This window comes from Eptatretus burgeri, chromosome 9 (assembly GCF_056783735.1).
Source record: "Eptatretus burgeri isolate ZD-2024b chromosome 9, Ebu_testis_v1, whole genome shotgun sequence".
NCBI lineage: Eukaryota > Metazoa > Chordata > Myxini > Myxiniformes > Myxinidae > Eptatretus > Eptatretus burgeri.
The window spans coordinates 35423770-35438616 of NC_140969.1; the positions used below are offsets into that span (position 1 = coordinate 35423770).

At 46.3% G+C, this 14847-nt stretch overlaps 1 protein-coding gene across 3 annotated transcripts in view; it reads left to right on the forward strand.

Annotated features, from left to right (window-relative positions):
- The window catches only part of LOC147019894 (uncharacterized), a 54051-nt gene that overhangs the window by 22204 nt on the left and 17000 nt on the right, over positions 1-14847 (forward strand). For all 3 annotated transcript variants that reach the window (XM_085894708.1, XM_085894709.1, XM_085894707.1), the window contains exons 5-8: positions 6107-6214; positions 6389-6504; positions 7151-7284; positions 7381-7449. In XM_085894708.1, coding sequence (XP_085750834.1) covers positions 6107-6214; positions 6389-6504; positions 7151-7284; positions 7381-7449 — 427 coding nt within the window. The remainder of the gene's footprint in view (positions 1-6106; positions 6215-6388; positions 6505-7150; positions 7285-7380; positions 7450-14847) is intronic.

Genomic DNA, 14847 nt, shown 5'->3' on the forward strand with positions numbered 1-14847 from the left:
GTGACTCCCGCCCAAGGGACCCCGGGGTCAGTGTAGAGTGAGTTAGGGGGTTAGTCAAATTAACAAATATGGAAGTCGTTTTGTTGTTGGTGGGGAAGTAGGCTCGAAACCCGTTTGGAGGGGTGCAGGAGCCCTGTTGACAGGCTGGGAGCGTGGTGGCGAAAGGTGAGTATCGCTGAGTGGGTACCCCGGGCACCAGGCTAGTCGGCCGTAGTAGGCCAAGGGCCCATGGGGGGCCGGGATAGCGTAGTGGGCACAGGTGCGCCTGCTTGGTGCGGGGGCCCGGGGCGCCATTAGCCGCGTGGGCAGTGTTGTGGGCACGGGTGACCCTCGGAAAGGGGCCTGGGAAGCCAGCCTGCCACGTGTGCGTTTCAGGGGAGGTGCCATGGGGGGCACTCCCCGGTGTTAGGGAGCTGGTAGGCTCGGAGGCAGTGTAGTGCCCGGGGGTGCCATAGCGGGAGATTCGGCAGAGGGTCGTGCCTGCCAAAGGGAGCCACGTGTCCCAGCCATGAGACCGTGTGAGGGCACGGAGAGAAAATTGGGGGGCGAGGCCCGAAATTGTGAGGACACCAACACAGGCGACGGGAATCTGGGTTGTTAGAACCAATAGTTTAAGCGAGAGGCGCTTGTTGGAAGCCCCGGGGTAGTTTAACAGTTAAATGGTTAGGGTAGATTAGGAAGTGTACCCCTCCGCACCATCCATCCCCTCGCTCTCGTTGTGGGCCGCTGGACCCACTTTGGTTATAGATCGCTGAAGTCTGGGGAGGCCATTCTGAGGCTTGGATTGGGCCTCGACACAGGACGTTAGCTCTCCCTTATTCCCCTCCGGGAAGGGAACGTAGGGGTTGGGAGTAGGCTAGGTGACAGGATAGGTTAGCCGAACAAAGACGATAAAGGGGGTTAGGGGACGATTTATAGTGGGGAAGTAAAAATAAAAAAATAAGTTGGGGCTAAATTGGGGTTTGACAAATTAAGGGAGTGGGTATCGACAGTGACAGGCAAAGGCGATAGGTTGGGAGGGAGACCGTAGGGTAGGTCCGAGCCCGCCTTCCGAGTGGCCAGCACCACCGCACTCCCTCCACCAACCTCCACTGAACGGCAAAGGCTGGCCAGCTTCATCTGCCGGCTGGCTGTTTTTCTTCAAGGCCTGTGCCGGCCCACTTCATCGGCAGCTGTTGTGTTGCTGCAAGGCCTGTGCCGGCCGGATCATCTGCAGCTGTGGTACTTCAAGGCCTGTGCCGGCCAGTTCATCTGCCGGCTGTGTTTGCCTGCAGCGGCCTTCTTCTGCGGGCTGTGTTTGCCTGCTGCCTTTGCCATGCCCACTGCCCACGTTCACCAGCCCCATTCAATTTTGCTTTGCCCCCCCCCCCTGTTCATTGCCATGTGCGCCAGGATCAGAAAGCAACAGTTTGCAAGCTGCGAGAACTGCCCTGTTGGCAGCGACAACACGGGCCTGCAGTGGCGGCCCGTGCACCGTGTTTGTGTCCATCCATCCATTCGTTGTGTTCATTGCGTGTGCCACTTGAGCTGGCACGGAGACTACGTTTGTGCAGCCCATGCACCGTTGTAGTTCACTGCGTTCAGTTCAAAAGGGAAGGCCTTGGACTGCGTGTGAGCAGCCGGCCACGTTCCCTGTCACCTGCATTGTTTGAGCCAGAGACTGCATGTGGGCAGCCTGGCTCCCTGCTAACTGCTTTCTTTTTGCAGAGTTCAATGATCCTGGGCCATGGTTTAGTGTAAAATTTGTAAGTAAGGTTAAGATGTACTGTAAATATGAGTGCGCCCCCGGCATGTATGTCTTAGCGCCGGCAATTTTATTTAAGTCGTCCGTGTGAGTGAGTTTGTTTAGGTAGTTACTCAGCCCTCAGGTTATTTATTTTGGGGACACGAATACCATGAATGTCGCACTCAGGGATCCGTAGGTAAAATGTACTAGGGGAAAACTACACATGATGGCACGCGAAAATTTGACGACTCGGGACGAGTCTGTAAAAAGGGGAGGGGGTAGTGTTGTGTTTGACGAAATTCACAAACCACCATTCAGGTCCCTTAGGTGAGATATCTCTGTAAGTATATGTGTAGTTAGGCCCAAACCCGTTGTTTAGAGGGAATAAATGTCATTCATGCGGGCTGCGACCCTTTTAGATAGCCGTTTTTCTTTTACTATCTTTATTTTGGACCAGCCGCCATTACTACCACCACCAACCACGTCTCAACAGCCATCACACAACAACCACCAACCACAACGCCGCTTCACAACAACAACCACCAACCACAACGCCGCTTCACAACAACAACCACCAACCACAACGCCGCTTCACAACAACAGCCACGACCTTTACCGTCACAACTCGCCACCATCGCATCACCACCATTCTTGCGCCACTTGTGGGCACCGATACTGGACTCGTGCAGGGCGCGCACCGAGCAGCGTGTTCAGAAACATCACAGACTTTCCGAGGAAAACGGATCAAAAACGACTCACGCCCACTTCTGTTCCGTCCTATCGGTGAGCGTGGGGCGATTTGGCCCCGCCTCCAGGGCGTTGGAGCGTGGTCGCTATATGCAAATTCATGGATCAAAAAGCATTCACGCCCACTTTTCCTCGGTCCAATGGGGAGCCAGTTAGAGGTGAAGGGTCGGAGGTAAAGGGTCAAAGGTGGGGGGGCGAAGCCACGGGGGATATAAACGGCCGCGCTCGCCAAACAGTTGAGTTCGGAGGGGAGAGTTCGCAGTTCGCAGTTGGGAGTTCGCGGAGCCAGTGAAGAGTTGGGACGAGTCAAGAGAGGAGATGGAGAGGGCGATCGGACGAAGCTGTGGAGAGGCGGCGGCGGCGAAGGCGGTTGAGGGGGTGCTCGCGTCGGAGTCGGGGAACTGCGGAGGGAGAGGCCGGCGGCGCGACCGAGGTCGTGGTGGAGACGCTCGTCGCGGGACCCGAGACAGGGAGATATCCTCCTTTCCCCCGAGCATCAACAACCCCCCTCCTGTTTCCCCCCGCGCTGAGATAGTGCGACAAGGGGGCCCCTTTCCCACCCCCTACCAGACACTGTCCGCTAGGCCCGCGGAGTTGGGGCGCCACCGCCACTTTGCGTCTCATCATCAGACGGGTAGGCCCGACGCGGTCTCGGCCCCAGGCCCGCCTCATCCTTGAGGGTGGTCCTTTTCTTTTGCTTTGGGTATATGTGTTGTCGGCGCCGTCTGTGAAGTAAAATTGTATAAGTGTTGCCGTGTGCTCGGTAGTCGGATAGCTCTGCATTGTCTTCTTCTTTTATATTTGCTTTTTGTGTAATATTGTGTGTTTCTTCTCCTTTTACATTTGCTTTTGGTGTAATTGTATATGTGTGCTTTCCGTTCATCGCGAAATAAATGTGCTTATTGTTGAACTGTTTTCCCGTTTCGCTTCGTCTTTTCCTTTATTGAATCTCCATCTTACTTCACGTAAAGGGTTGGTAGTGGGCTGGATACGCCCGATAATTAATCGAACCGTCGGGGCTGACGATAACACCGCTCGGTTATCCCGATAGTACGGAACGGGTCGCTTAAAGTGGCCCGTGTCCGAAGTCGACCTGTGGCGAGGTGCGATCGCCCGGTCTACCCTCCGTGTGGGTACTTAGGTAGGTCAAATTTGGCGAGCAACCCTATCCCACGCGGAGGGCCGATTGGCACGATCGTGGTGAGGCCGAAAGGTCCACCCGTGACTAGTTCCCGGCGTTAGTCCGAGAGGGTCACGACTGGATTGTCCGTCCGGTGGGCGACGTGCGCGATTCGAGTTACGTGGCCGTTCGCACGCCGGCGGGCGCGAATCCGCAACAATAAATATATATATATATATATATATACATATATATATATATATATATATATATATATATATATATATATATATATATATACATATATATATATATATACATATACATATATATATATATATAAATACATATATATATACATATATATATATAAACATATATATATATATATATATACATATATATATATATATATATATATATATATATATATATATACATATATATATATATATATATATATATATATATATATATACATATATATATATATATACATATATATATATATATATATATATATATATGTATATATATATCTATATATATATATATCTATATATATATATATATATTTATCTACACATATATATATACATATATATACATACATATATATATATATATATATATATGTATATATACATATATATATACATATATATATACATATATATATATATATATATATATGTATATATACATATATATATATATATATACATATATATATATATACATATATATATACATATATATATATATATACATATATATATATATATATATATATATATATATATATATATATATATATATATATATATATATATATATATATATATATATATATATATATATATATATATATATATATATACGCAATATTTGGGACTTTTTTGGGGTTCAAGCAAAACTGATGTTAAACATGCAAGGTTTTCTGCAAACAGGTTGATGGAAGTTCTGTAGACCTTTACAGCATTGCTCTCTAATGCTCCACTCACCAGCATAACTCTTGTGTACATTGCCAGCAGGTTCTCCCCTGATGGGCGTTTGATCGTGTGTTACGAATTCTGGTCCGCCTGGTGTGCGACCGGCCGCGTAACTCTAATCGTGACCGCGTCGCCCACTGGTCGGACAATTCAGTCGTGACCCTCCTTGGAACTATCGCCAGGAGCGAGTCACGAGTGGGGGTTTAACCTCACCACAACCCAGTCCGCATTCTACCCGCGCGAAATAAGGTGAATCGCCGAATGTCGATATACCTAAATACCCGTGCGGGTAACCTACTGAGGAGTTGCACCACGCCGCAGGTCGGCTCAGGACACGAACCGCTTAAGCGGTTCGTTCCGTACTACAGGGATAACCGAGCGGTGTTATCGCGGACCTCGACTGTTCAGATTACTTTACCCAGGTGTTCAAACCCTCACTAATTATTCCACGAGGTAAGGTGGCACTTTCAATAAAGGAAAGGACGCAACGACAAGGAACAGTTCGACAAAGCACATGTATTGCACATACACACAACAAGCAAGGGCAGTCATGTAATATGTACAGCAAGAAATAGAAGACGTTACGACCAACTATAGTTATTAAATGTATAGTTACTTCACCAGTTTTACTTGACAGACTGGCGCCACAAACTCACATACAAAAGTGACAAGAAAAGAAAACCTCCCTTTTGCGGCTGGTGAATCCTCTCCGACATTCTCCTCGTCCGCACGCACAGGTCCACCACAGGCCGCCTGCGGCGCCTCCTGTCTGCGTCTCCCACCAACAGGCCGCGCCGGGCCACGAGCGCGGGAACGAGCGAGGTGGAAGGGAGCGCGAGTCAAGGTGAGCGGATGAACCGTGAAGAGGAGAGAGCATACGAGACAAGAAGAGCAGAGCATGCACCCTGGACAAGACGAGGAGAAGAAGGGCGCGCCAAGGTGCGCGCGTGAACCGGGGAGAGAAGAAGAGGGCAGAGAGGGCACGCCCCGCGCGTGTCCGCCCTTTATAGAGCGGGGCTCCGCCCTTTATAGAGCGGGGCTCCGCCCTTCGCTCCGCCCCATTTCTGGCTCCACCTCCCTTCCGGAAGCTTCCCAAAAAGGGGTGTTCCTCACTCCCGACCGCGTCACACCGCGCGTCCACCAATCGGGGGCGAGCCGCCCCACCCCACCTCTGTCACCCTCCTCGGAGAAACAGGCGGGAAAAATCCGCGCGCCTATCGGAACTCCTCTGGTTTCCTTTCGCCTTCGACGGTTTTCAACGCGGCTTGTTGTTTGCGTGGAGGTTTGTTCAAAATAACGATAGGAAAAAGAAAAACGGCTATCTTAAAGAGTCGCAGCCCGATGAACACGAACAAACCCCTTTTAACCACGGTGGAGTCCTATCTGCACATGAACTTAGCGTCATAACTGATCTGAGGTCCTTTATGGTGATCTGCGAATTTCCACAGCCGTAACACTTCTGTAGACCTTTGCAGCATTGCTCTCTAAAGCTCCACTCACCCTTGTGTACATTGCCGGCAGGTTCTCCCCTGATGGGCGTTTGATCGTGTCTGCCAGTGATGATAGGACGGTCCGTGTGTGGGACCGCTCCAGTCGGGCTTGCATTCACGTGTTCAAAGAGCATGAAGGGTGAGCCTTCTTTAATAGCAGCTCATGATTAGTTGTTTGAGTGTTTTTTAGGAAGCATGAAGTTATTTTAAGTATTGTAATTGAGTGATTATATGCGGCACTTACTATGCCATTGGCTGCTGACTCAGAAGAATGCACACAGAGTGTGTTCGCTTGTGAAACTGTTTTGCACAGCATTGTGAATTATGTCGACTTCCATCCAAATGGGACCTCCATCGCCACCGGTGGCACAAACAACACCATCAAGATCTGGGACGTTCGCACGAACAAACTACTGCAGTATTACCAATGTGAGTGTGATCTGCTGTTCCTTTTGAGTACTTTTTTGTATGTCAAGCATTGAGGGGGTCAAGATATCAGTCAGAACTGACAATGGTAGCTCAGAGGCATTTGACATAAAGGCAGGTTTATATCTGCGATCAGCTCTGAGTCCTTTTTAAAAAACTTGTGGTGGTGATGGACGTGCTTATTGAGGTAGAAATTAGGTTACCTTGGGACTTATCTTGCAGATGATTTGGTGCCGATTTCAGATTATATGGAGAGAGTTGAAGATGTGAGAGGTTTATGGCAGGAATGTTTGGAAAGTGAGGGACTGAAGATGCATGTGGGGAAAAACGGAGATGAAAGTGAGCAAGAGATGAGGTGGATATTCGGGATAGGGAGGCTGAGAGTTAAAGCATTTGAGAAAATGCAAGTCAGGAGTTCTTTTTGGGGGGATGGAGATGGTGGTTGCAATGATATTGAAAGAAATAGAGGTATCTGGAGGCAGAGAGAGATAGGTGGAGGTCGAGACGTAGAAATAGAGAGATGTGTCGCAGAGGTTCTGCTCTGGTCTATGATAGAAAGATTCTGGTTATGTTAACAACCAGAAAGGTGGTGATGTGCTTTTTCGTGCATTGTTTTGCACCACCACATATTTGTGCCACCACCCTTCAGTGCACAATGATGGTATTAACGGCCTGTCATTCCACTCATCTGGAAGTTACCTGATAACGGCTGCCAATGACTCGACTCTGAAGGTGTTGGACCTGGTGGAGGGACGGCTGTTCTTTACACTACATGGCCACGCGGTAAACCACATGGCGGTTTCACTGTTTTGGGTTTATTTTTGTATAAGACGATAGACTTGTGGTTTCATGTGTATCCAACCTTTTTTTCTCCTACAGGGCCCGGTCATTGCTGTTGCTTTTTCACACTCTGGTGCTTATTTTGCATCAGGAGGTTCTGATGCGCAGGTATGTCCATGTTTTTTTTCCACTTTGTTTCATCCATCATGCGACCGAATGGAACTGTTCAAAATATTGCCTCATATTTATTTAAATCTGTGTAAAGACATAGCCGGCTGACAGGATGGCATATAGGTATGCGCACTTTCCTCTAAGCTGTCTCGCCTGCGTTCAAATGTTGGCCCAGCTATAAACTGTCATACTGGTGATTCACAGGCATGGTGATTCAATGTGTGTGCCATCCCTTAAACCGGCCATCCTGTCTGCCAGTATTAGTTGGTTGACATTAAAGATCCCCACGATGTCATTCGCGAAGAGTAGGTGATCTATTGCCTACACTTTGGCCAAGTTCCAAATTCCTGACCGAACCACTGCTGGGAGGACAACAGCAAACCACCCAGTATAACCCTCGCTTTAGGGAGCTGCTTCAGCAGCACCAATGCTCTGTGACTGAGTATGATACATTCGAAGAAGAAGAAAGACGTAGCCGTACGCATCGTAAATGTTGAAGCATATGATCACTTCCCCGTTATGTTATTTTTTTTTTCATGAAACTTCAGCATCGTGTATTTGTTGATAAGGAACCTGTCTATGTTGTTTTAATATGGCTGAAAACGATACGCAAAGGGCATGTTTCACAGACTTTTTGTCAATGCGACCCAAAGCTAGTTGGGTCATTCACTGGAAGAAGTGTGACACGTAGAGGATAAACTTTCAAAAACAGGAATATACGATCCTTCTGAAAACACTTGGATATACCCAGAGTCTTAAGGAACCAAAAGTTGCAGTTTTTTTCAGTCAAGGAAAAATGTTCCAAAGGTATCGGAATACTTGTAAAAACATTGATGAGAATCACATGAATGATGGAATCCATGACAAATTCCTTTTCTGGAGCTGCATCAAAAATTATCCTTCCATATCTTTTTGTTATTAATATTTTCAGTCATGACTTTTACAACCATCCTTTGATAAATCATATTTACAATAAGATCCCCAAGCTGTCTGCCACGAGGAAAGACACAGTGATATGCACTGGAATGCCACATTGCCAAAATCACTTTGAATCATGTTTTTCCTTTTTTTTTAAATTCTCATTTTTTTTCCTTTTTTTTTTTTCCTTCTTTCATACGCAGCACTTGGCAAGAATTTGCCATTATTTGCTCAGAGCAAGGCTGTGCTGCTGCTGCAGTGTCCCCTGTAGGGTGCCAGAGATAGCTAGCATACTCTTTATGAAGGACATCATGGGATCTTTAATATCCACTAGCTAATGCTGGCAGAAAAGTCCTCCAGCTTGAATGTACTGCTGCTGGGAAGTGCAAATTGATTCCTTATCTTGCATGTGAAACACCAGGGTGACGATTCATAGCTGGGTCAAGATTTTCACCCACATTAGAGAGCTCAGAGGCGAGTGTATATCTCCAGTCTATCCTGCTCTCTGTCACTCTTAATCTCCCCCATCAAATACAGTATTCTCTCTCTCCTCTGTATCTGTAAATAAACATGTCTCCTCCCACCAGTGCATTTCCATAAATACTCCCCCATGCCCAGCCTCTCACCCATGCTCCACTCACAGTCCATGTTCCGAACAGCCCACCTATCGTTTGGCCCAGACCATCTATCTGGAAGTTTTATACAAATCCATGTTGAATTGTCCCAGCATGCCCCAGACCCAACAGTTTGCAGCGGTTGAGTGGAAAAAAATAAATAAATCTGGAATAAATTGATAAGAAACCGATAAAATAATAGGCCACCTGCATCATGCCCACACTGCACCAACCTCCGTATCATCACCCGTCCACACAATCTACCTACCATGCACAGCCCATCATCTTCTGTGATGTAGGTTTGAGCTACTTTCGTGAAGGCATTGTGGCTTTTCAATGTTTGAGAAGGGTGGTGGGGGCGGGGGAGGGGGTGGAGGGGTGGGGGAGGTGTATCTTCTCTTAGCTTGTTGTGCAAGGGGTGGTCAGGGTTCTGAGATGCATTGAAGGCTGCGTGTCTGGTGATGGCGACTCATCCAATGTGATAGGGATGGATGCCCTAAGGACTGGAAGGTGATGAGTGAGAGTATGGCAGAGGCATCCACTGATGACCCTTAAAGGAAGAGTTGAAGTGCACATCTACTTTAATGTGGTTAATGTGGTGGCTCCTTCCCCATGCAGACACGTAGTATTCTGCAGGGAGGTGTACAAGGGATAGTTTTGAATTGTGTAAGGTCATGAAATCAGCTTCCCAGTCGTTGCAAGAAAGTCTGTGGATGAGGTTAACTCCAGCAGCTGTTTTCCCTGCCACCTTCTATGCATGCTGCCTGAAGGCCAGGGACCAGTCCATTTGTATGCCAAGGTAGGTCGGAGCATGCATGAAGGGAAGCTGGATGTTATTTAGCTGGACTTCTTGCTGCCTGTCAGCAGGCTGCCTTGCTGCTTCACCTTGCTGCCTGAAGGTGGAATTCAGAGTGGACTGGCTTCTGGACATTGAGACATAGGCACCATTGGTGGTGGTAGCAGTCCATAGAATCAGCTGAGAGTGGCCTCAACTTCCTCAAGACTTGCTGGGATGCAGGATAGAAAGGTCATTGGCTTCGGCATGTTTAGTACCTGTTGACTCGGGGAGCTCTGATGTGTACACATTGAACAGCAGGTGCAAAGAGTGAGCCTCACGGAACTCCTTTCTTGAGGCTGTGGGTTCTGCCTGTTTGTCCATTAAGGTTGACTCTGCAGCAGTGGATGGAGGTCAAGACTTGGATAAAGTGGACTAGGTGGTGGTCCTGTAGTATCTCGTGCAGCTTCATCAGCAGGCCACTGTGCCAGACTGTGTCATATGCTGAAGACCAGTCAAAGAAGACAGCCCCACATTTCTGGTTTGATTCAAAGGCAGTCTCAGTAATGTCAGTGGCAGCTAGAATCTGATATTCAGTGCTGCGATTATTCCTGAAGCCTGCTTGTTCTGGTAGGAGTACGACCTTAAAAAGTGGTTCTATTCTGTTAAGGATCAGCCTCTCATGGACCTTGAATGGGAAAGATAGCAGCGATATCAGCCTGTAACTCTTTTGAGATGTCTCTGGGCTTGTTCGGTTTTCGGGTGGCTACAACATTGGCCCTTTTCCAAAGCTTTGGAATCCTGAGTGAGGACAGACAGTAGGGCATGAAGTATTTAAACCAGAGGAGTAGGTGAGTGCTGGCATTCTTCAACTGCTCTGCGTGAGTGTTATCAGGTCTGGGTGCTTTCCCACATTTCAGGCTTTCTAGAGCAAACTTTAATTCCTCTGCACTGAAGTCCACAACCAATTCAGTCAGCCGATGGTGTTGACCGGAAGTGTTGCAGTTTGGCATTTACTTTGCAGGAAAATGCTCTTTCTGGGTTGGGTTGGTGGCCATTGCTGATTAGGGGTACTCGCGGTCAGATCATGGGTACAAAAAAAAATCCCCCAACAAGGCGCTGGAGGGGTGGGGTGGGGGGGACTATGTAGGGGTTCTGGCAGATGTGCATTGAAAACGATGGAATATAATTTATATATTTTTTTTTCTTTTTGTGCATTTGTTACTCTTTCACAACGGAAACCACTGCCCAGAAAAGCACGCCAGGTAGCTCCTGAAAGTGAATAATAAAAAAAAAATAGGACCACTGTCCCTGCATTTTATCTGGCCCTGGCCTAATGTAACCCAAATTTGGTAGCATTCGTAGTGGTGGGTATGGAGAGGAAGGTTTTTGAAGGAATTTGCATGATTTTTCTCAAAAGTTGGCTCAATCGGCCATTTTGACATATTTCCGGTCACATGATCGGCGTGACTTCTTCAATTTAATATCCCTACCCTGGCCTAATATTGCAACCCAAATTTTATAGCGTTCTGAATGGTAAGTCTGGAAAAGAACATTTTGGAAGGAATTTGTGTGACTGCCATTTTGACAAACGTCCGGTCATGCGATTGGCATGGCCTCCACAATTTAACATCCCTACCCTGACCTAATGTTTTAACAAAAATCTGGTAGGATTCTGTCTGGTGGGTCTGGAGAAGAAGATTTTTGAAGAAATTTACAAAGTTGGCCATTTTGACCTACTTAGTCATGTGATCAGAACAAGCTTGCAACTCCTGTTACCAGTCAGGAGAGGGACGTTGCTGCCAAATTTCAGCTGGACTGGCTCAGTGGTTTGGCCGGAGAAGTCGGAAAAAGGAGACGGACGGACGGACGGACAGATGGTGCACGATGACGATACCTTATCTGGAATTTAAATTCCAGGGTTCTTCCTGGATATGGCGAACAGTTCCTGGATTCCTGGATATACAGTTCCTGCTCTGCCATTTCTTTCAATACTCTAGGATGCATATTATCCGGCCCTGCATCTTTCTCATTCCTTAATTTTTCTAGCTGCTGCTTCACCTCATCTACTCCTGCCTGATCTCTTCTGAAAGCCCTTGCTCACCCCTGAGAGGTGTTTTTATTCATTAGCAAAAGCCATAGAATTGGATTTTTTTAATGGTAAAATGTATGATATTTTGTTTGATTCGAGAATAATAGATAAATACAAGTTCATTTCAGTCCGTCTGACTCGTGTGCAGCTTACCCCATATCCTCCCACATTTTCCATGTTTCCCTTCATTCTAAAACAAAGTATATGCCACACTCACGCATTGCAGTACTCGCGCACAGCTTGTTCATCGTACAAAACAAAATGGGATAAGCGCACATCATGGGATAGTTGTTTCATGGTATGTTTGCACTGCACTTGTGGAATCCATGCCCAGGGGAATTTCAATTCACTCGGGGACATTGGATGCCCCTTTCGCACCGCGAGTGAACCCATGCCGTGTCATCTGTGTGCATGCGAGCAGATTGATGATGTCAGAGTTGTAATCATCAGGTGGCCCGAAGAGCGATGATTGCTGCTGGTAATGTGGTGGAAGGACTTAAACATTTCAATTGGAGGGACTCGTAAGATTGTCTGGTCCCAGAATGTCCAAAAGATGCTGATATTTCTTTCCACCCTCCTTCACTTATTTTTATAGTTTTTATCCCCCGCCGCGTGGCGGAAGGGGGATATTGTTGTCACCCGGGTCGTCTGGGCGTCAACATTTATAGCTGTGAGTGGGATAACTCATAAACTGTTCGCCATATCGATTTGAAATTTGGGTCACACATGTACCACTTGAAAAGGAAGAACCCTATTGATTTTGGGCATGGCCGGATCCAAGATGGCCGACTGGGGCGGCCATCTTGAAAAAAATGTTTTTTTTTGTAATAAATGGAAAACCGCTTATCTGATTTCAATTATTTTTGGTTACTCCGTTCCTCATCCCTGGGGAACTTTTTTGAGATGATGACCAAATGGTGTCTTGTTTCCAATTCACCTCCCTCATTATCTGGAATATGTATGACCTTTCTCATTCAATGATGGGGGATTCCCCATCTCTGATGGGATATTTTTTATTTCCCTCTTATCAATTACAGCATCTTTGTCTTTCATCTTATAGATTTTAAAAGCAGATTTGTTGTTGAAGTGTTTATGCCAGCATAGCATCAGAGATCGGTCCCGTCTTTGGACTGCTTGACACAGGTTGATGAAATGCTGACCGCTAGTCTGCTTCCAGGCATGCTGTAGCATGATGGAGGATCATTTACAGTGCTAAAAGGGAAATAGAGATACTAGCCAGACATAAATGTCAAATCTCTTATGTGCCTGAGCATATCAGAATGTCGTAGATATTGTTTAAGTCATACTCTTCCGACCACATCTGGCACCATGAGACCTCAATCTTTATTTGGAGACAAAAAGTTTAAAATATACTTGAATGTTTGTAGTTCTCCAATGGGTGTGTTATCACATGTTTATAATAGCAACACACACAATATTATTTGTTTCAAGACCATGGGACAAGTGCACAGCAAAGGATTGTGATTGGTGCCTTCATGTTTGTTAAAATTATATATATATATATATATATATATATATATATATATATATATATATATATATATATATATATATATATATATATATATATATATATATATATATATATATCTCCTCTCTCTCTCCTCTCTCCTCTCTCTCTCTCCTCTCTCTCCTCTCCTCTCTCTCCTCTCTCTCCTCCCTCTCCTCTCTCTCCTCTCTCTCCTCTCTCTCCTCTCTCTCCTCTCTCGTTTCCAGCAGTAGTTAGTGCTGGTTATGACTCGCCTTGTCTTTGCAAAGACATGGGGTCTTTAACTTCTCCCAATTAATGCTGGCAGACGGGATTCCGGTTTTACGTCCATCCAAGGGACGGCACGCTCATTGATAATTTACCCTGCCTGCAAAACACCAGGATGACAGTTTATAGTGGGTCGAGATTCAAACTCAGGCTAAACAGCTTTGAGGTGAGTGTGTGTATCTCTCGGCCAGGCATCCTGCCAACCCTAAAATTGTATAAAGGTGTTTTTTTTTTCTTGAAGCATTAAAAATTATTGAGACCAAATGAGGTAGGGCTTTACTTTTTCTCAGACTTTTTATTCATTGATGTTCTCAGACACATGGAGGATGTTGTACAAATTTTGATGAGAATGGGATGGGAGGGGTGGAGAAGGGTCCAGATCCAGGTCCCGTAGCTGAATGTGCCATGTTTATATGAAATGGGACATAAGGCAGACATATATTTGCTGAATCGTACATCCAAGTGGTTCAGGGAGCCAACTAGTGACTCCCCACTGGTAAATCTTTTCACCTGCATCTTTTCGAACATTAAAACTCTGTACAATTCACCCCTGCGTCCTGTTATCAATTGTGAGTGTGTACCGACACTGCCACCCATTGACCTGTCATGATAATCCTCTCTTGGTGGATGGACTTGTACACGCAAAGTGCCAGGTTTTGGGAGTACTTCATGCTTCATCTTCGCCGTGGCCTGATTATTGGGAGAGCTGGAGCTCAAACAGGATAAAGCCATCAGGAAATCTAGTCGTCAAAAGACGAGAACATGCAGTACTGTAGGAACTGTGATCGATATAAGTGACTCGCAGCAACAGCAGATGATCCTGCTCGCAAAGCGAAAGGGAAAAAAAAAAGAAGTAGTATGCAGAGGACGGAGTCATAATGATGGGTACTCATGCTGCCCCAAACTGAGTGGTGTGCAGCTGGAGCCGAGAGAGCCTGGAAGAGGGTGAGAAAATAAATCCAAAAAGTTAAGTGAGCGAGTCGAAGGATCTTTTGCGATGAAGTAATACTGGGTGAAACATTTTAGTCATATCAGCGGTAAGCCTCGTATCCAGGTTAGGTTCAACTAGTTTGGGCGTAGCCTCTGCAATATTTCAACGTATGACATGCTGAACTTCAGGAGATGTTGCTGCATCAAGGGTGTGTACTGGCCCCTCCACTCTTCAATACTTCCATGGACTGGATTTTATGGAAGATGTTGGAGAGATCAAGCTGCGGTG